The sequence below is a fragment of the Staurois parvus genome, unplaced genomic scaffold, assembly GCF_062004578.1.
Source record: "Staurois parvus isolate SC_StPar_1 unplaced genomic scaffold, SC_StPar_1.0 ptg000249l, whole genome shotgun sequence".
Lineage (NCBI taxonomy): Eukaryota > Metazoa > Chordata > Amphibia > Anura > Ranidae > Staurois > Staurois parvus.
In genome coordinates, this window is record NW_028318045.1 from 3,114,730 (window position 1) to 3,137,881 (window position 23,152).

The 23,152-nt window shown below is 40.7% G+C and overlaps 1 protein-coding gene across 7 annotated transcripts in view; it reads right to left on the reverse strand.

Annotated features, from left to right (window-relative positions):
• The window catches only part of CNOT4 (CCR4-NOT transcription complex subunit 4), a 136,111-nt gene that overhangs the window by 68,777 nt on the left and 44,182 nt on the right, over nt 1-23,152 (reverse strand). For 4 of the 7 annotated variants that reach the window (XM_089680667.1, XM_089680665.1, XM_089680670.1 and 1 more), the window contains exons 3-7: nt 20,496-20,693; nt 19,032-19,118; nt 17,016-17,117; nt 8,842-8,967; nt 6,945-7,078 (exon numbers count right to left, since the gene is read on the reverse strand). In XM_089680667.1, coding sequence (XP_089536793.1) covers nt 6,945-7,078; nt 8,842-8,967; nt 17,016-17,117; nt 19,032-19,118; nt 20,496-20,693 — 647 coding nt within the window. The remainder of the gene's footprint in view (nt 1-6,944; nt 7,079-8,841; nt 8,968-17,015; nt 17,118-19,031; nt 19,119-20,495; nt 20,694-23,152) is intronic. The other 3 variants (XM_089680666.1, XM_089680669.1, XM_089680671.1) reach the window with 1 other exon arrangement.

A 23,152-nucleotide genomic window follows, 5' to 3' on the forward strand; every position in this document is an offset into this window, starting at 1 on the left:
CCCACCTCATACGAGGGAAAGTGATAGGGGTGGAAACACAAGTCATGTGAGCAAAGACATTGTAAATATTGGAATAAATGACAGGATATCCATATCTCTCATGCTTACATAACAATCAATGTGACCCTCTGTATTCAATAACTTTGCCACTAAAGTCCTCTACACAATCACCTAAAACCTCATTTTTGGTCTCTCCAGTGCCCTTCAGCCTTCTGCTGACTTGTGTTTGGGCTAATAAGCCAAATAAGATATAAAAGTTAGTGTGTTATCCTTCATACTTTCTTTGGCTCTGAAGAGGGCCTGTTCCTAGAAATGCATAAGCCTTAGGCCGCTACAGAGACCTCCCACATCACTGGCTGGGTACCGTGAACCTGGAGGCAGTCTAGCCTGCATCCTATTATATGCTAATGCATGTAATGTGTTGGCGAGTAGATAATAAATTATTTTGGTAATGCACTAGGTTGGTGAGCCCTCTTCTTCTGTTGTTGAGGTCACTTTAGCAGTTTTTCCATATTCTCAAAGAGTACAGGTAATCTAGCACCATAAAATGGTATAGCTGAAGATTTCGATCACTGTGGCTACTGAATTGTCTGGCTGTAATGTTATGGTCGGTCTTTCAGGGCTGGGTTGTGGGCAACACATGAGGTAAAGACTAAACAGATTATAATATCAGAAAGCATGTATAAAATTAATTTAAAGCTGAACTCCAGCCTTACCTTTTTCCTACAAACTTGCATTTCCACAATAAAACCCTTTGACACTGCGGCAGCTATCATGAGCTCACCTTGATTTCCTTCTTGAACTACTTAAATGACTATCAATCCACTGTCCTCCTGATCTGTACTGTTGTACCTACCTCTCGCAGCAATTAGTTTTCATAACATCCTTTAGCTGTGCAGTCTCCTGATTAGTTGCTTGGGCATGAACATCTAGAGCACCCACATATTTAGGTGATTCAGGTTCTGACTGCACCATGATAGAGTGTCCCTGAAGAAGGGGGTAGTCCAATGATGCAGCCTTTTTAATCACTCTGAGCGTCAAGATGTTGATGTTGCTTCTGCTGGTGATCATGTTCCCTGAACTGTAAGAGGTTGGAAACCTTACAGTATCCCCAACTTGAGAGACTAACATCTGTTGGTATTACTTTTCAGTGTTATGGTAGCATGACTTTCTCATTACCAAGCTTGGGCTGGAAATCCACCAAGCTAGGGAGTTCATTGCTTGGCTGGATAGGAGCATAGGCAGCTTGAGCAAAGGAGCATGTTTGTTCAATGCCAACAAGATGTGCTAGGAAGGCCTTAAATAGTATTGGCTGAAGAGAAGAGCCTCAAAAGGAGGCCACCATAAGGTCAAGAATATTACAGAGGGACAACTTTTTGATCTCAAAGTGTGAGATCTGAGAAAAGCCAGTTTGTTTTCTGGAGGAAATTCTGGAGGAAGTTTAAATAGAATACTCTGATCCTGCCTCCAGGATGCTGGAGGTGCTGAAGGACTAATCCCTGAACAAGAGATAGTTCAGAGTGTTGTGGTTTGAGAGAAGAAAGCATTGAGGTGAAACTCTAATTTTGCACCCCTTTGAAACCACTGATTGCTTTTTTATTCTTGCTCACAGACCTGTGGGTTCAAACAGAAGCCAACCACTTGCTCTTGAGAGTGAGGAAGTCCCTTCATTGGGAAGAGGGCTTTGGAGTAGACTTGGTGGATTTTGTGTACTGAAATCAAGGTCTGAAGTTTGACTTAACAGTTGAATCCTTGGCACAGCTTTGAGGTACTCCACATTGCGAGGAGGTAGAAGTCCTGAAGAAGGGTATTTTGGAGGCCTCTGATGAGAAAGAAGAATATTTCCTCCTGTAACATCTTATGAATTTGCCAAGTGCAATACCAAAGAGATGTCCTCCCTTCACAGGGCATATCTGAGGTGTCTTTTACAGGCAGCTTGAGCTGACCACACTTCAAATCGAAAGGTTTTGTGCATGTGAACAGATATCAGAACCACTCTAATAGCTCAGGCAAGGAAAACCTATTGGTTGTTCATTGCCCCTAGTCCAATTAGCTGCAGTCTGACTAACTGAAATTGCAGCAATAGCTGGTTGCTGAGCTGGGCCTGCGAGAGTAAAGAGTCTTCAGGAGCGTCTCAAACATTCTGTGAACAGAATCTTTGAATGAAGGAGCATCTGTCATAGGTACAGTAAGATGTTTAAAGACAGAAATGACAGGAGCTACAAAGTGCACAGACAAATGAAAATCTTTTCAGGACTGACCCAATCTCTATAGGTTGCCCATTCTATTTGTTCATGAGTGGGAATATCTTTAGACTTAGCAGGTCTCTTAGTAGCCAAAGGGGCATCAAGTGCATCAGTGCCAAGGCTTTTGCACAAAGAAGTGAACATATCCACAATGGCAAGCAAATTGCATGAAGCTGTAACATAAGGTGCATTAGGAGGCTGCGGTGAGAAATCTTCCATGGCCTAACCTAACACCTCCTTTTGGGCCCATTTAATTTCCCTCTGTCTGCCTCTTCTAGAGCAGGCATATCGTGATCTCACTCAGGTAAAGACAGTGGGGGTGGAGAAGGGCCTGGCATCTTCAAGCCCTAGTCAGTGATGGCAGTATTATACCTGTTAGTTGTCAGAGGACTTGTGACATAGCTGCAAAAAAGTCTGCTTTAGTCAAGCAGGCTGTGTGCGGTGTGTTTTGGATAGAGCTAGAATCGAATGCAGAGACCAGTGTTAAAATACGGCCTTTCAAAAGGTGCAGAAATGAAGTAAAAATACCCAATAAATTGTACGCAGCAACCTGGGTGGTGACCACAATGCACAGAAGTGTTTAAAAAGTTTACACTTGTATAACTGAACACATTCCAAAACACATTTACGGTTTCTTGATATTTTTTTACAACTCAAAGCAAACTATTGAGGATACACAAAATAGTGTAAAGCAAGCAATGGAGATATTCTGTCACATACTTTCTGTGGGACTACAGTAAAGGTCAGGGATACAGGGTGACCCTGTCTTACGAGCTTGTCACTGGTCCCTATATAGGGTCCATTCTTGCCCATCATGGTAGGCATATGCCCAGAGGGGTCTTCACTGTCTGGGTATCATAGGGATGGACCAAGGCCTAGGTCCTGTGAATGCCCAAGTAGGATCCAGTGCCTACAGCAGTATTACAGGCTGTTCTAATGGTGTGGGGTCTGTGTATGACATCAAAGGTTTTATCAAGGATGCATTACTCCGTTCACACTGCTTCTATTGCTGTATTAAAAGACAGTGAAGTGGTGACTGAAGAATCTGAAGGTAAATAAACTAGTTAACAGTGATTTCCCTGTAAGGGTGAAGCGGTCAATTACCTCACGACGCTAGCATGCGCACCCCCCCCCCCCACAGTGGAATTTGGTTAAAGAAGGATGAAGGATGCCCAGGGGCATGTCCTCGGAAGTTTTGACAGGTACCATTGTATAGTCCAAAGTCTATGAATACTCAGTTTATGTCCTGTGTGATTAGGATACACTGGTACCATTAAATGATCTGCAACAAAAAACTGTTCTTTACAAATTCAAAAATAACACTTAAACTATTTTAAAAAATCAAAGCCAGGAGCAAGATATCAACCAAGAAAACATTTGCCCAAACTGTTTACAATAGAAAAAGGTTCCCCTAAAGGATGATTAACCAACTGCAAAGGTCATGTTCACGTCATATATAATTTGGCATTCTCCTTTGAAAAGCCATAAATAATGCAGCCAAAAATCAACCTGCTCAATCCCTACAGATACCAAAGTCTATCTTCATAATTGTAGTAGCATTAAATAATGCCAAAGAAACCATTTGCATCATATTAGCATAAGTAAGAAAAAAAAAAAAGAAAAAGAAAGAAAAATCCATTTGAATATTTTTGACTGCACATTTATGTGGCATGCATTTATATTGCAACCTACACTGCATTACAGACTTCAGACTGGATAAAAATAAATGCAATATTTACACTGGCCTGATCATGAGGCGATGATCCAAAGTACAGGTAAAGACCAGGCTGTTTTATTTGGAGTTGTTTGGCATCACTGGATAAAGTGTATGCACATATTTTATTTGCTTTCTATTACTCCCGGTTGATTAAACCACTTGACCCCTGGAAGGTTTTACACCCTTCATGACCAGACCATTTTTTGCTATTCAGCACTGCGCTACTTTAACTGGCAGTCATGGAACACTGTACGCAAATGAAACTTAGATTTATTTCACACAAATAGAGCTTTCTTTTGGTGGTATTTGATCATCACTGGGATTATTTTTTATTATATAAACCAGAAAGCAAACCTTTCAAAAAATTTTTTTTACTACTTTCTGTTATAAAACATATCCTGTAAAAAAATCTAAATCAAATTTCTTCATAAATTTAGGTCAAAATGTATTCTGCTACATGTCTGGTAAAAGCAAACCCCAACAAATGCATATTTTTTGGTTTGTGTGAAAGTTCTAACATCTATATACTATGGCTATATACATTTGAAAATTAATCAGTTCTGATGTATTGATGGCCCATCTCATGTCCGAGGTCCTTATTCACTGTCATATTACAATAAATCAGGTGCAAATTTCCTCGTTCTGGGTGGACGTCATATGACGTCCTCCCAGTACGTGTGTTCCTGCTGTGGACGTGATGTCTCACCTGCTGTATACACTGGACACAACCGATGACCGATCATTGTACCGGCCTGCTGCTGGTACCATGTGATCGCTGTGACCAATACCAGCAAATCACATGACAATTGTAAACAATGAATGGCTTCAATTCAAGTCATTCACTGTGTACAATTGTGCTGCTAGCTGTGATTGGTCACAGTGATCACATGGTAGAGACAGGGCCAATCACAGCCCATCTGTACCAAGTAATTAGCTGTGGCCATTCACAGATAATGACAACAAAACACACTGAATGAATTTATTTTATTCAGTAAAAATGCTTGCTTATAGCAATGAAATTCACTTTTCTAAGCAAAAAAATACTGATCACTTCAAGAGTAGTACAATGGTACTATGGCAACATTGTATTGCTCTGATAACAGCTTGTAAATAAAATCGTTAAGAAAAGAAAATTTAATAAAAAATTGCACACACACACTATATATATATATATACACACATATATATACATATATATATATATATATATATATATATACACACATACATATATATACATATATATACATATATATACATATATATATACACACACACACACACACACACACACACACACACACGTTTATTGTGATTCTTTTTTTCTTTTAATTTTTAATTTCTTAATTTTCCAAAAAATTATGACAAAAAATTACAACTTCAAGAAACTCATCAAGCCTCTTACTAAATACCTTGGACTGTCTACTTTCTAAAAAAGGGGGTCATTTGGGGGTATTTGTGCTGTCCTGACATTTTATGGCCTCAAGGCTGTCAGTACAAGATTAATCAATTTTCAGATATATTCCATATTTTTTGGACTTTATAACTTTCCTACAGACTCAATAATAAACACTGATTTGGGTTATTTCACCAAAGAAACGTAGCAGAATACATTCTGGCATAAATTTATTTGCAAAATACAAAAAAAAAAAAAAAAAAAAAAAAACAGTGGTGATTTTAATACCACCAAAAGACATCTATTTTTGTGAGAAAAAAAAAAGAAAAAAAAAAGATATATCTATCTCAGAGATGGTGGCCCACCCAAGGACACAATGTTTCAGGTTCTGGATCCACCTCGTTTATGACATCACATGTCGTTCGACTATACACGCCAGCAGCCTTGCCTACAGCAGTACCAACGAAATAAGCTATGTGCGATGTTACAGTATTTTAGTATGTTTTTTTTTTTAATGTGGATTTTATTAAAGTCTGGCTGTGAGCATTTGATCCTTTGTTTTTGACTGAAAGGAAAAGGTTCCTTTAGGAATCGGGAACTGTAGCTAGAAGTGTCTGGGATAAAAAAAAAAAGTGGTGGAAGAAAGAATCTGGAGTGCTACTCAAGCTTCTGTTTGTGAGCCCATTTGACCTTCTGTATTCACAGAGGGGACCTATATTGGGGTGCACACAACAGATCAGAGTGGTGGTGAAAAGAAGCGAAAACATCCAGTGGGGTTTTGTCACCATTACATTTGGGTACTTTGAGTGAAGATTTTTTTTTTTTCTTGGACCTTGTATTTTAACAGATTGGACTTTAGTCTTTGGGACATTGTTTCCTAAATCAGGGCTTAACAAATTTGCTTTTAATCTAGGAGCCAGCTAAAAAAAGTTAGGAGCCAGCATTTTTAAACAAAGCTTTGTTTTCAATGCTTTCAAAAATATATATTTTTTGTTTGATATGCAAATCATTGTCAAAGTAAAAGAGGCATGTGTATTCCTGCTTGAACCTTGATGTGCCTTGTTTATTTCTTCCAGATCTGCGTAGTAAACAAGTGTGAAACTTTGCCTCTGTGCAGGAACTTACTGTAATAAAGACCGGTCACTGCTGCTCTCCCTTTTTCGGCAGAGTGATTGGTCTTATATCTGCCCCCTCCTTTTCTGTAGGCATTCTGTAGTGGGTGGCCTTGCTGGGCTTCATTCACACCTCTGATCAGGCTATGTACAGCACAGTGGAGAGGTTGTCACTACTTTTACTAGGCAATATCAAGTTTGCAAAGGCATTTGATACACACAAGTATATTTATATTCCCTGTGGATATGGAGTTATTAGCTGAGCTCACTACATCCTTATGCCAAAATATCACCACAGAAAAATGACACAAGTACTACTCAAACACAATAAGTATGTCCTTACTAAAAAAAAAAACAAAAAAAACAAAAAAAAAACCAGTCGACGGAGATGTAAAGCCATGAAAAAGAACCAGAAGACATCACGTGCACACAGACATGCAGATGGAGACAGGGCCACGAGGGGAAGTACTTACACATCATACCTCTGCAAGGGTGTCACTTTGTTTTTGTTCTTGTCAACTGTACCCGTAGTCAACTGTAAGAAGTTAGGGTTAAGTTTGTAGAGTTCCTGAAGCAACTTCTGTTCATATTCCTGATGTTTGCCCGCCTGCAACAACAACAAATATTACAGTGAAAGCGACACACATACAGATTAGTTGAGTTGAGATTGGGGTTTCTGTATACCTGTATTAAATGTGAGTTTCTGTTTCTGGATTTTCCCATTGCCACCACCTGTTATATAATTAGGCTGGCCAAACATACAATTTTCTTGAGTTTTTTGCTTTAGATTTACCAAAAACCATTCAATATGAGGTCAAACCTAAACAACACTTTCAATTGTATCCAATTAGGCAGGCCCTTGATATACATACTTTAAGAGAAATCTAAAGGAAATTGGACAGAAAATTGTATAGTTTATGGCCAGCCTTAAGTGTTAAACAATTTTCCAGTCAGATCAATAGATCAGAGAGTTTAGCACCACAAAACCTCACAGATTAACATGTTCTCCTTTTACACATCACCAATGAATCTGCATATTAAAAAGAGATAGCCAAACACAAAAAAAAAATCAATTAACAAAGTTTTCAAATGAACCACTAAGGCTGGCCATACATTATACAATTTTCTTGAGATTTTTACTTTAGATTTACCACAAACCATATAATATGAGGTCAAACCTAACAACACTTTCAATTGTATCCAATTAGGCAGGCCTTTGCACTACATTGAAGGTAAATCTAAAGGAAATTGGGCACAAATTGGACAGAACATTGTATAGTGTATGGTCAGCCTTAATCTGTGGGCTCCCTTCAACTGTTTCAAAATGCTGCTTAACATTAAAAAAAAAAAAAAGAAAAAAGAAAAGAAAAAAAAAAATCCTGGTTGGAGAGCATCCAGCATCATCTAGCACTTTCTTCCCCTGCCTGACCGTCCTTGGCCTGCTTCTTTCATTTACTGGGTTTCAGTTCTTTCAATCATGGAGGTGCAGCACATGTGGTGTTACCTAGGGTGGTCTATATTGAAATGAAATCCACCTAGAAACAACCACACCTCCAGACAAACACCCACCCATCAAAACATTTTATTATTTGCATCATTGCTCCCAAGAGAAAGTCCACTGCAGAAAGAAAGTTTTTATTTTTTTCAGAAAGTTTTGCAAAACACCCTGCCCACCTCCTCACCAGCCTAAATCAGGCTGCATTGCATAGAGAAGAATGGGCACCCAATGATGACATCACTGGCCCTAAAATAAAGTAATGAAAACAGAAAGGTTGTACTCAAATGTTAATTAGCATGTTGATGAGGTGGAAGGGAGGGACCAGGGAAGCCAAATATAGGATGACTAAACTTCAACTTTAAAGTGGGTCTAAAGTTAAAAAAAAGTGTGCTTTTTCTTTTTACCTTAATGCATTCTGTGCACCAGGTAACTGAATTGTCCGTGTGCGTACTGGAGTTATATTATGCAGGCTTACTCCTGGCAGCCTACAAACGCAGTGTGTGCACATTGCAATTTGAATGCACCCCAAGCGGCATACATACCCCCAAAAATTAAATAAATCCTAGTTAAAAAGGGGAAGGAGTTTTTCAGGTAGAAAAAGACATACAAAGACTGGTCTACCATCCAAAACCTAATTGTGTTTTTCTTTAAATAAAACTAGCATATCATTTGTGTTCAGCTTCCCTAAATCTCCACACAGCAAAAAGGACATGGAAAGCCTGCTTTGTGAGCCAATCAAGTTTGACTGCATTGTGCGTTTCATTGCATCTAAAGTATTTGGCTGTGGTTCAGCTTCCAATAAATGTACTTTCAATTTACAGACCCCCCTGCCCCCCACCCCCAAGGTGGTCACATGAAGATGGTTCTCTTACCTGCATTTCTTCTTTTGTGAAACTAGCCGCCTCGTCCCCCAATTCGTGTAGATACATACAGTCTGGCTTTGGACACTGCATATTTTTTAAGAAATAACTGCAGTATTTTGTTGTACCTAAAGATGCCTTTAAAAAAAAAACAAAACAAAAAACATTCAGCTAGGAGTGTAACAAAACATATCAAAATTTGGAAAGGAGGTCATGAAAATCACATGTGCCACATGAAAATAAAATACCTCAGGCCTTAATACCTTAAAGCAAAGCTAATCCCAACAATCAAACTCCCATATAATACATCATAAAGCACATCATACTTAATCCAGCTACTTGTACCAAGTTTCAACTGCTTTCCACAAGTAGTCACTCTGATACCACAGAAGCCTACACACACCAGACTTGAGCTGCATTAAAGTGGTCGTAAAAGAAAAAGTTTTTCTATTCTCTGAATAAAAAAAAAACCCCACAAAACAAAAAAAAAACCCACCTTCTGTATGCAGCTCAACCCCACCCCCCTTATACTTACCCGAGCCTGATCTGAATCCAGTGCTGTGCGCCCTAGAGCAGTGGTGGCTCTCTTCTTACTGGCCATAGAGGCAGCAGCGGAAGCCAATGGCTCCTACTGCTGTCAGTCACAGCTAGTGAGAAGGAAGCAGGGGGCAGAGCAGAGCTGTTGTGTCAATGGACACACATAGACGGCTCAGGATTGAGCACATACAATTGTCCCCATAGCTAAGCAACTTGCTATGGGGTGCACTTGGCAGGGGAGAGGAGCCTGGAGGACCAGTGGGAGGACCAAGAAGAGAAGACTTGGGGCTGCTCTGTGCAAAACCATTGCACAAAGTAGGTAAGTATAACATTTTAGTTTTTTTTTTAATGAGTTTTACAGTCACTTTAACCTAGGTTCACATCTGTGCAGGTGTGGGAGTGTGTGTAAATCACACAAACTCCACCACCCGACAGTCACAAAAAACACGCTGCTTTTAAGAAGGCATGCGGGGGTGCCATAAACTCTTAATGGCACCCCCATGCACTGAAAAACGCAGTATGGTTTCCAAAGAACCATGCTGTTTCTGCATGGCCGCATTTTAAAACAAGGATTCAGGGACTTTCCTGCAGGAAATACAGGCAAAGCTGTCCACTCGAATGAATGGGCTGTTGTGCCTGCAAAATCATGGCACGCAGAGCTGTAAGGATGTGCACTGAGGCGTAAAAATAATCTAGTAGTTTCGGACGAAATCTGTAAGTTGTCACTAAAACATGTGAGGGAATATAACTGGTTCCCATTAAAAAAAAATCACCAACGTGTAGGAATCCCTTATTAATCCACCAACTGAATAGGGTGGGTGTTAAGCCTGGGGTGCCAATGGTGTGTGAGGTGGCGCACTCTGGTGTGATAGTGTAGGGCATAATATAAGAGGGCGTAAACAATTAGGAAGCCACGGCAATGACCCAATGGCTAAAGGACAGCAGGAGAGGGCTGCAATAGAAACCCAAGGGGGAACAAACCCTTTAGCCGTAATGTATGCAACCTAGGTAATTTAGGCCGCTTGGTAATCAGCCTGCAAATTGGGAAGGCCAACCCCACCTCGTGGTCTCGAGGTATATAATGTTAGTCTATTCATCTGGGACCTTCTATTACCCCAAACAAAACTAAGAACTTCAGTTTTCAAGCGCTATAACTCACTTTTTGGGACTGCTACTTGAAGGGTCCAAAAATAATAAAGTATTCTAGGCAGAAATGTCATTTTAATGGAGTTAATTCTGCCAAACCATGACAAAGAGTAATCTGCCCAACCACGAAGGTCTGCTTTAAGTTTCCGAAATAGGGGGATAATTAGCTTTATATAGAGTGTCAATGGAAGATGTTAGATGAATCCCCAAATAAGGAAGAGATTGTACAGCCCATTGAAAGTTATATGTAGTCCGCAGAGTGTGTACCACAGCATGGGGTAAAGAAACATTAAGAGCCATTGTCTTTTGGGGATTCAAGGAAAGCCCAGAAAGCTGAGAAAATTGCTGCATTAAAGACATTAGATTAGGCAACGTCTCCTTAGAGGCAGTAACATACATGAGCACATCGTCGGCAAAAAGGGCACATTTGTGTTCTACGAATACCATGGAATCTAGGGTGAGAGTGGATAGCCACTGCTAGGGGTTCAATAGATAATGCAAAAAAGCAAAAGGGGAACGGAGGCAACATGCCTCGTCAGATAGGGAAAGGTGAAGACCTATGGCCTCTAATAGAAACCAGAGCAGAAGGGGAACTATATAGGACTATTAACAAAGAGAAACATAGGGCCAAACCCTAATGTTTCCAGGGTAATAAATAGTTCCAGTTTAGGCCAGCAAAGGCCTTATGTAAATCCAGGGATAGAAGCAAGAGATCCCTAAAAAGGGGGAGTCCTAATTTGATCTAACTGCTGAAATAAGAGTAATAGAGCAGCGGATCTGGTCTAGGGTTTGGCGACCAGGGATGAAACCTGATTGGTCATTGGTCATAATGTACTAAGAAGGTATTAAGGTGTAATGCTAGGAATTTAGTAAGAATTTTAAGGTCACAGTTAAAAAGTGATATAGGGCGATAATGAAAGAAAATCTGTCATGTTGTTAGGTTTAGGGATAACACTAATGTATGCTCTATTCTCATCTAAAGGAATAATTACACCATGCCGTAGCACAGTAAAATACAGTGTCATATGTGGAGCCAAAAAGATCAGAAAAAGACCATCAGGACCCAGAGATTTATTAGAAGACGTCTTTATGACCTTCTGAACTTCCACGTAAGAAAAGAGCCATTTCATAAGGTCCCTATGGGCTTCTTCAAGCGGTAGTGTCCCCAAAAAATCTCAAATAGTAGAAAAAAACAGTGCCTCGTGGTAGACTATATAAAGCAGAAGTGTGGAATTCTTCAAGAACCTTCTGAAGATAGCGCACATCAGTGGAGAAAAATCACTTATTTACAAAATTTTATAACAAAAACTAAGAAAAAACATTTTTTTCTTCAAAATGTTCAGTGGTTTTTGGTTTAAGAAAAAATAAAAAACCCAGAGGTGATTAAATACCACCAAAATAAAGCTCTGTCACAAAAACAATGATACAAATTTCACATGGTGTTTCACAGGTGTTGCATGACCGCGCAATTGTCATTCAAAGTGCAGCGATGAAAGCTGGAAATTGGCCTGGGCAGGAAGGGGGAATAAGTGCCCTGTAGGCCCGTGGTTAACATTTTTTTTTACAAGTGATCACATACCCTTTGTTCTCAGCTGCATAAGGAGCTCAGAGAACCAGGGAAACTCAGAGTTATTACAGGAGAAACAGCAGCACACTGATCTTCCCAGTGAATGCCTGTGCGGTGGGGGGTGCTCAGCAGAAGTCTAATTATTGGAGAGCAGGCTTAGCACAGCTAGAAAACTGACCATGCTTTGCTTTCATGCCTAGGGTGGTCCGGTTTTAACAGGAAAGAAGGAGGGACTGCCAGGAACACCTGATATTTCACATAAAGGAAGAAATAAAAAGAGAACAGTATACTTTAATACAAGTACATGGTACAGCAGACACATATCACGAGTGTGAAATGTTGGGGGTAACATTATTTTAAGCCCCACTGGTTCGTCCCCTGGGAGGAATATGTAGCTGCTGTCTTTTGAAGAAAAAAAAAACAAAAAAGGCAAACTTTTAAAGGTATTCTTTAATTAGTCTTATCTACAAGGAGGTCCAGAACCGTGTGATGTCTGCATTATGAGACTGGTTACACAGAAGAATAAATACTGCGGCATTTGTACTGACCAATAAATGCTTTGGTAGAAAATTATATTAATATTAATACACAGCTGATATGCATGTTGATTTTTTACTTGCCAGAATTTCAGTACTCTCAATTCCTGTTCTTAAAGAACATCACACAATGCCTTGCCAACATAAAAGATCCGTGACTCATAGGCTCTGCCACTATGAACGAACATAAGGCTTGATATCTTGCTCGATGCCAGGGACACAAATCTCAGATGAAAATAGCATGTTGTTGTGTTTCCATTCATTGGTGCTACCCAAGGCCTCTGCCATTCAGTCATATCATTATGACTGAACAAAACCAATTTCCAATACACAGTCTGCAGGTCAACACAAAAACATGCCTTTAACAAGGGAAAATACTGTATTTTCTGCTTGAAAACAGAAACAGCACCTCCACATTTAGAGGCAAGCCGTCTTTTTAGCCAGTGAAAGGAATGGGGTGTTTGTGCTGAGCATTTTCAAAAGAACCAAAATAAGCCTACAATCACAGAGATCAAGGTAAGAACAACATTGGCGTGAGACTCCAGAAGAGAGTCTAAGTGCCGGTTCACACCAGATGCAGTCCAGTGCATTTTTTCTCTGCATCAAAAATGCATGGACAGTAAGCTATATGGGTTCCAATGGCCTAGTTCAAACCTGTACGATTAGTCCAGTGCAGGAAAAAAAAAAAAACAACATGCTGTGTTTTTCTGCACTGAAATGGCCAAAATGCATCAAAAACACACTGGAACGCACAAAAAATGCACCGGAGACACCAAAAATGCATCGGAGCACACGTATCTATTTAGAATGAAGAAAAAAAAAAAAAAAAGGGAAAGGAAAAATGCACCAGAATGTTTCAAAAATTTGCACGCACAAACGGATATGAACTGAATTTCTATGGTGTGAGCTGGCCCTTAAAGCAGACCATTGCCACTACTAGGGTGGGCCGGCACTTACCATAAGGTTCAAGTATGCACAGCATTATTGTGAATTATGGCACTTATACAGATTTTACATTTGCATTCCTGCTGCTGGCAAGATTGCTGTGTAGGACACGGCAGGCAGGTGAACACCTGCTTGCACACACTGCTCTCTTGCCGGCTTAGTAGGCATTACTCTCACCCATGAATAAGAGACACAAGACAAAGTAGGCGAGTGCTCTCGCTACATATTGTAGAAATACTGATTGCTGCTGGGTTCTCGCCTGTGCCAGGGTCGCAACATCCCATGCAACATTGGCCTCTTTCAGTGTTCATCTTCTAGGTCTACCCCTGGGCGGCCAGAGATAATGTCACTCATCCGCAGGTGCACTGGAGTTACATCAATCTGGCACCTAGCTCCATTCTCTTACAGATGCTGGGAAAGGATGGTGTACTGTTCTGTAGGCAGTGTAGACAGAATAAAAAACCCCTAGAAACCAGAAGAATCTCGTCTCATCTGCCAAAAAAGCTCTACTTAAAGCTGAGCTCCAGGTATGACCCTTATGCCATGGTTTCATTGGTCCAGCTGGTATCTCATAGCTGAGGGTTCACTGGGAAAATTGACAATCGTGGTAGCAGCTGGCTCTACTACTGATCAGGTTTCCCTCTGAACACGGACAACATAAGGATAGGAGGGTGGTTGCGGGTTGGGTTGTTTTGCACTGTTGCCATTCAGAGAAAGCCTTGTATTTTTATTTTTTTTTCAGTGAAAAGAAGGCAATCTCTGATTGGATGAGATTTATTATACCCTTTAACCTACCCCCTATTCACTATCTTCCTGTCCACTCTGTATTCACTGAAAAAAATGGCACAGGACCAAGAAGATGGCAGCTGTCACTGCAGTAGCTCCAACTTCTACCACAGTGATTGCAAGCTTCCCCAGTAGACCCAAAGATACGAGCCATGCATACTTACACTGTTCCAAGCTGGAATAAAGAGCATACGTGGAGTTTAGGGGTTTACGTTTGGAGTACAGTTTTGCTTCGAGCTCACCATTCACGTTACAATCTGACAGTACCAACGTTTTGCAATCTCCTTTAGATTTATGAGGACCTGCTTAAAACTATACATTAAAGGCTAACTACGTCTTTTACACAAATGTTACGCCCATATTAAGGGCGTGGTTGCAGGGGACCTGGAACTCTTATTGGCCATATTTTGCCCCGTTTCTACTGTGTGAACAGATTTCTTCATCTTTTTTAAACTAGAGCAGGGCTGTCTGTCCTAACAAAGGGTTAAAAGTTTCCAAGCCTGGCTAGTTCCTTGGGGGGGAATTTCCTAAAACTGGAGCAGACAGAATCTGGAGCAGCTAGGCATAGTAACCAATCAGCTTCTATCTTCAGCCTTTTCAGTTAAAGGCACAGTTCACCTTTACCAAAGGACTGTGCAGCTTTGACCAAAGTTGATAAATGCCCTTGCTAACATTGTAGACCATTTACATACCTCTTGAAGCCTGACTGAAAGACTGCAAGAGATGGCATTATCCAGTCCCGCCTTGTTGCTAGAACATTGCTAAGAGATTCCCAGCTCCTACGGTTTTGCCTCCACCATCACAAGCGCAAGCTCTTACTGAGCTCAGAGCTACCGCATCAGGGGAGATAAAGCGCATGCAAGGGTTTGAGGTTTCACAAAAGTTTCTGTATTTTTGGTTTTCAATACAATGTACAACCAATATAAGCATGGAGAACAAACGTAGAATTACGCGAGGGGGTTTCTGAATCAGAGAAAGAACTCACTTGTGTGATGATGGAGGTGAACAGTAAGGTTAGGGAGTTTCAAATCGCGGGTGGAATCTCTGAGACTCCACGGATGGAATCTGCGAGACTCTCCAAGCAGAATCTGCTCACGATTTGAGTGAATGGAGCCTAAGAGGTAGGAGACTCTTAGCAATGTCCAAGCAACTAGGGAGGACAGGATGATGTTATTTGTGGGAGTTTTTCAGTCAGGCTTCAGGATGTACATAAAAGGTCTACACCTAAAGGAAGGGCATTATTTAAAGAGATACTAAAGGTTAATTTTTTTGGGAAAATAACCAACATGCTGTACTTGCCTACTGTGTGCAGTGGTTTTGCACAGAGCAGCCTGGATCCTCCTCTTCTTGGTCCCCTAGCAGGCTCTCCTGGCCCCTCCCTCCTGTCAAGTGCACCCCATAGCAAGCAACGTGCTATGGGGAAACATGCTGCTCTGTGTATCCATTAACACATTGAGCTGTGGCCTGGCACAGCCCCTCTCTCCCCTCATTGTCTGACTGGCTGTGATTGACAGCAGTGGGAGCCAACGGGGAGGCAAAGAACCAGGACAGCCAAGGCTGTTGTTCACATTACTGGATTGCGATGAGGTTCAGGTAAATATTGAGGGGGCTGGGAGCAATGCTGCACACAAAGTTTTTTAACCTTCATGCATAGAATGCATGAAGGTAAATAAAACCTTGAGCCTTCACAACCACTTTACCTTTGTTAAAAGCTGCACAGTTTGTTTTATTTACAGGCACCTCTTACCTGAAAGGCAGTTTTTTGGTAAAGGTGAACTAAGCCTTTGAGCAATGAAAATATCAGACTAGAAGCGAAATTAGTTGCCATTCAACTGCTTCAAATTCTGCTGCTCCAGTCTTAGTAAATTCCTGTCATTGTGTCACTGCACCTTAAAAAAAAAAAAAAAAAAAAGCTACCCCACATTTTTTTTCACTATCAGTATAATTTAATTTGATAGTTTGTGAGAGTGTTGAAAAGCCCACCAGGTTTTTTTGTTTACTGCTGTGCCCCCCTCCGACGAGATTCACTATATTTGCCTTGAAGACCACAGCTACAGAAAATGATGGGAAACTCAAAGCTTTGACACTAGACAGTTGGTGGGAGAAATCATCTATACTGTTGTGTCTTTAGTAAGTGGACCTAGGAATAAAATCATAAAAAAAATAAACAGATGTTACCAAAACATGCTAACACAGCATTAAAGAATTAGACAAATTTTTTTTTCCCATGCAGTGGGGCTAGACAAAAACGAGCAGTTAACCCTTGCAGTGGGGCTGTGCCCGCACTGCATGGGTTAACTGCTCGTTTTTGTCTAGGGGACTTCAGAACAGAGATATACTTACCAATCCACCGATCCTCTGAGCTGGTCCCCAACGCTTGTGCCCCCCCCCCCCCCACATGCTAGCGGTCTTGTGAATGGACTGTTCCTGATGTCATCACGCCCACTGGCTCTGGACATGAGGATGGCAGGAACAAACCACTGCTGGATGTGGGGGAAGCGTGGTTTTCTGGAGGATCGAAGGATCAGGTAAATATAGCCTTTCGGTTCACCCCTAGACAAAACGAGCAGTTAACCTATGTAGTGTGGGCACAGCCATACTGCACGGGAGAAATTTTTTTTTCCACGAGTTCTGCTTTAAGGTTAACACAATTCACCAAGGCCTCTTACCTTAAGTGTTCTTCCATCTACTACCACATTGTTTACACATTGTATAGCTCGAAGTGCATCTTCTGACCGTATGTACGTTACATATGCACTAGCACTTGGACCCTGGAAGAGAACAGGCAAATTAGCCTAAGCACAGACTCAGGTGGAAAAGCAGCAATATCACACTACTGAGCAGAATTATATTTAGATTGCTGTAATGAGCTAGCTGCAGACCACAAATACAGATATCAAAATGAGAAACTGAAAGAATTCTTGCTGTATGTGCGTACATAATATGAAGCCTCATTATACTCAAAGTCTGAAAGACACATTGAAAGGAAAAAGTATAGCCAAAGCTATTTTGGCTATACTTCTCCTATGGATCATTCTGCACTACTGTGACCTGTTTTCAGCTGACGGCAGGCTAAAGCCTGCTGTCGGCTGACATCACTCAGCCAGTCTAGGCTCGGGAAAGATCTCGAACTTACAGTCGCAATCCACCCAGATGTCTGGACCAGAACCTGGCTCAGCCTCTCAGCGCACTGCTGAGAATCTGAACCAGCCCCTCCTGCTCTCTCCACAGCATGGCACTCCAGTGAGCACTGGTGAGGCAGAGCAGAGAGGCGGGGACAATTGTCAGTGATCTCTGCTCACAGCGGAGAACTGAGCGATCACCATTGTGGGATCACTTGGGGTAGAGCCACCGGGGGACAGCTGAGATCAGTGCTGCAGCAATTTAGGCAAGTATGGGGTTTTTTTTTTTTTTTTTTTGCCATTCCTGAACTTCTCTAACATTTGAAAGTCAAGGAAGAAAAAAACAAAAAAAAAAACCCCAAAAAAACAAAACAAAAAACACAATAAAATCACATGCCAACTCAATGAATAAAAAAAATGAATGCCTGGTTCCTATTCCAGGCTATCCTTGCTATTGCTGTGACCAGCAAACAGTTTGACAGACCGAGTCCTGATCAGAGTATTAGAGCAGCATTTAGACATTTAGGTACTGATCAGAAAAAAAAAAACAAAAACCAAACAAACAGTCATGTATGGTCAGTGATTTTTAACACAAACAGAAGACCATTGTACTATAGCTGGGTGTGGCTCTAAGAGGAACTAACATTTTTTTCAGGAGTGGTTTATAAAACAATTTATAGCCCATTTTACCCCCTTTTTACAAAGATGAAATCAAGGCAGATTTAAGACAAATTAATTCAACTATGTACTCCTTAATACAACAATTAAATTTAAAAAGTATGTAAAACAATTCATTTAATTTAAAACAGAAATGAAAAGGCAAAACATTTTGTATAGATATACAAAATTGATCACATGCCTAAGCTCTACGCTGCTGAGCTAGCTGGGGGAGGAGAAACAGCAGCAACACTGAACTTCCCAGTGAATGGCTGGGGGGAGTTATAAGCAGAAGTCTGATTACTGGAGGAGAGCAGACCGAGTTCCCAGCACAGCTAGAGAACTGACCACGCTGTACTCTCATGCCTACTGTAATCAGTTTTTAACAGGAAAGCAGAGGGAGTGGCAGGAACATCAGGGATTTCATACAAAGAACAGGATACTTTTTCATACAAGCACGTACATATCAGGAATATGAAATTTTGGGTTTATACACTCTTTAAATGTTTAGCTTTAAATCCTATTCTGTTCATGTTGTCATAATAATAACAGTCTTCTTTAACCCCTGAAGAGCAGCACACACTGGCAGGAAGCAGCTTGGAACACCAGCAGATTTGCTCAAGGCTGTCAAACACTGTAAACAGGATTACAGGTGGAGGGAGCAAAAACATGACCTAATTAGTCTGCTGCTCCTTCAACATCCAATAAGCAGGCTGGAGGCAGAATACTAAGGAAGAAGACTGCTATACCATGCACATGGAAAACAATTTTAAAGCCAAGCTTTAAAAGCAAATTAAAAAGTACATTTATATGGGGCATAGAACTACGAACCTAAAGTTAGTGTTACTTTAAGTATACAGAGAGAAACCCCCCCCCCCTCCCAAAAAAACAAAACCATTTACGAACCTGTGAGCCTGCATAGGACGTGCTGTTGTTGATGACTACTTTGTGTATTTTACCAAATTTCCCAAAATATTCTGGTCGTTTTAAAACCTGTAATGGGAAAAATATATACTAAAAAAAGGTAACCATGTATTCTACAAAATGTTTATAACCGCCGTATCAAGTTATTCAATCATTATGACAGATATCAGATCAACCAGAGATTCCTCTGATGTCAAAGAAAACCGACTCTTGCTGTAATTTTGCCACAAAATAATGAAAACAAATGTATAGCCAATAAGGTGTAAGGGCCATACACAGCCAAGACTCAGTGTAAATCTGTGCTGGTTATTTACAGGTACAACATACAAGCAGTTACACGTGATTCAGAACAGATGAGCAGGCTTGGACATAAACTGTTGGTGGCCAGGGTCGCTCATCTGTCCCTTAACCGCTTCCCAACCGCCCTATAGCAGATATACTGCTACAAGGCGGCAGGGGTGCGCAAAATCACTATATATATATATATATATATATATATATATATATATATATATACACATATACATACATACATACACACACACACACAAGATTTTGAATTTCTGGGTGGGGGGCGCACACAAGCCCTACCCAAGCCACCATTCGCGGCCGTCAATCACCGGGTACCGGCCAGTGATTACTCGCCGGTGCCCAGTGATTCACGTCCATCTCCAATGGGGAAGAGAACTGTTTGTAAACAAAACAGTTCTCCTCCCTGTCAGCTCATGCACACTCCTTTGAATGGCTGTGCACAGCACAGCCATCCAAATTAGTGTGCTTACAGTGAAGCACACGGAGACAGCCCACAGCAAAACAGCACACAGTTAACCCTTTGATCGCCCCTCATGTTATCCCCTTCCTGCCCAGTGCCATTAGTACAGTGTCAGTGCTTTTTTTTTTTTTTTTTAGCTCAGATCACTGTATTGGTGTCACTGGGGATGTCAGTGACACGAAGTCAGTTTCCCCCCCCCCCCCCCCCCCCAGTGTCAGAATGCCAGGCGCAGTCCCGCTATAATTCACTGATCGCCGCCATTACTAGTAAAAATTAAAAAAAAAATCCCAGTATATATACTGCCATTTGTAAATGCTATAACTTTTACGTAAACCAATTAATTTACATGTATTGGGATTTTTTTTTTTGCAAAGACATCTAGCAGAATATATTTTTCCCTAAATTTATGATGAAATTTGACTTTAATTTTTTTTTTTTTTTTAGAAGTATTCTAATCCCTCTCCACATCCAAAACTAAAAAAAAAAGGGGGGGCCTTTAGTTACACTTTAATTCTGGAATCTGTGCAGATTTCATTACAAAAGAATAATATTTCCCCTTTAGCATTTGACACGAATTTTCATTGTCTGCTGCAGATAACCAAATACTTCTACTATATTTAGCAATATCAGACTGAAAATTTGTAATGCGAAAGGGCATGTTTGCTGTCACTTACCTCTGGGTCTGCGAGGCGTTGTGAAAGGCCCACTACAAAGACTAGATTTTTCTGAACCACACGCACGCTGGCCAAATGTTTGCGGTTTTCTGATATTTTCTGTTTGCGCTCATTCTGTTTCTGCTTTTTTTCGTTCTTTATCCTCTGCAGCTCTTCCTGGGAGAGAGGTTTGTAGACAGCAGGGTCTTCTGGATATGGCTGTAAGACAGGAAATGGCCTTTAAAAGCAGTGTCACTCACATTTTGTTTTTTGTAAGAATACAGATCATCCAATTTTTAGTAAATTTGTCCAAAAATCATAAGATAATGGGCCTGCAAACCCTTTATAGATAACTGGCACACTGCCAAGCAAAACTGAAATTTGAAGCGTAAACCCCAGCACAGACCTTCTCTTATATGCTCCCTTTTGGTCTGTTACAAATACCTGGTGATCCTGCCACAAAGTCAGAGGGCTGATAAAATTACATAGAGACAAAATAAAGTTATCAGCTTTACCCAATTTACCTCTGAACTACAGAACATTCCCACATGTTATGGGAACGAGGAGAAAGAGTCATGTCCTAGGGTGAAAAAAACTCTACTTCTACACAAGTTGTCAACTGTGTTACTAGCAGGATCACCAGGAAAAAAGCATGGAAAAAGCAAACCTGGTGCAGCCACCACATCGAAGGACTGCTAAAGCTTTTTGACTTACCTGTAAATTCCTTTTCTAGGAGTTCAGTCTGGGACACAGGATCAGTGTTATTAGACAATGGATTATATTCAGCTACCTTCACGTGACTGCACTCCAGCAAACAAAGCCGTTTAGGACAGGTCCATATATCCCCTCCAACTCCCAGCAAGACTCAGTTTCGAAGCAAGCAATAAAGGAGTGATTATGAAATTGGACCTGTATTATGTACAGAACTCCAAGGAAAGGATTTTAAAAGGCATATAAAACATCCTATTTTTTTATCATACAGTACAGAACAAGATCAGCATTCTTAGACTATGGGATATCCAAAGACTTTAACATGCACAGGCCATACAATCCACGTTAAATGTAAATGTGTGAAAAGAAAATCAGGTGGCAACCTTGCAAATCGGAGTTTTGCTGGGAGTGGTTACATGGAGTCTGTCTTCACTGTTTGCCAGTGTTTAATCACTTGAACGTCGCTGCATATAACCACAAATGATCATGTGTTCTGTATCAAGAAATTATATTTTTTGCTCTTGGGTTTAGATACTTAAAAAAAAAAAAAAGAATGCATACTGGAGCAATAGTTCACCTACGTAGGGAGTGAAAAACACCCAACTGTAGCCCTCCTTGCTCCCATATAAAAACCCAGATATAAACGAAAAAGAAAAAAAAAAAAAAAAAAGGGCAAGAAGAGGCTTTTCACATTCACCAATCACATTCAAACATGCTTGAAAATATTGCTGGCCGCTTTTTTTTGAGCTGTGGGCTGGGCAAATTGGGTGTTAAAATATGTCAGTTCTCATTACTGTCATCCCTCTATTTGTCCTGGTGACCACTGTCTTCAAAAGAGCAAGTGGTGGGAAAACCAAAACGTAAAATTGTTACCAGAAAAAAGGTGAGGGGAAATTTTCAAATGGAACACCAGTTGTGATTTTCACTAGAGGCCTGCCAAAGTGAGGGGAAAACCTGTTCTAGACAGTAGTAACAATAACTAAACCTGACAGCAGTTTTAGAGCTGAAAAGCAGGCAAAAAAAGTGTTTAAATGTATTCCTCAATAGTCAGAAGAGGTATAAATCCAATTAGAGTACACCAAATGCCTTTGAAGAGCCAGATGTTATAGTGTAAAACATCATCACTGTCTACACAGCCTGTACATAAAGCAGAGGTGTAAAGGAAGGCAAGCATGTGCCACCCACTACAGGCAGCCTGCAGATAACTATAGCCAGGAGACAAGATACCTACAGCAGGCGGAGACAAGACCAGTCACCCTGCACAAGGAGAGAAAGCAGCAGTGACTATCACCACAAACACAAAGGTCACCTAAATTCATGTAAGAAAATGCATGGCTGTTGTGTTTCATTGTTTGCTTGGTTTTTTTTTTCTTCCAAAGTTCAACTCAAATATCAAAAAACCAGTGACCAATTTTAAAAGCAGTTACTAAAGTGCTGTAAATGAGGGTCCCACTCAATCTTCCTACCCTCAGCCTGTGAATAAATTGCAATTTTTTCCCCTCATGGAGCGAAAACTTTTTTTCTTCAGAAAGGTACCTGCTCCACCTTAGTCCTGAGGATGGCATTCTTTTGGGCTGGCCTGTCTGCAGCCTCCTGGGATAGACTCATACAAAAGTATGATAAATATAAGCCACACTCCAGAACTTAGCTCTTCTCTCTGTGTTTAATTGGTCAAAAAAAAAAAAAAAACAACAAAAAAAAGAAGGACTACATACACTGATGTCTCCACCCGAAACCAAGCTTCTTTGATGCATTTCACTGCTGCTGGAGTGCTCACAAGGATATGAACAGTCTTCCCCTAGCCATGTGAGCAATCCAGCAGTGGCGAAATGCATTAACCACTTCCTGTCCGGACACTTTTACCCCCTTCCTGTCCAGGCCAATTTTCAGCTTTCAGCGCTATCACACTGTGAATGACATTTGCGCGGTCATGCAACACTGTAGCCATATGGATTTTTTAGCATTTT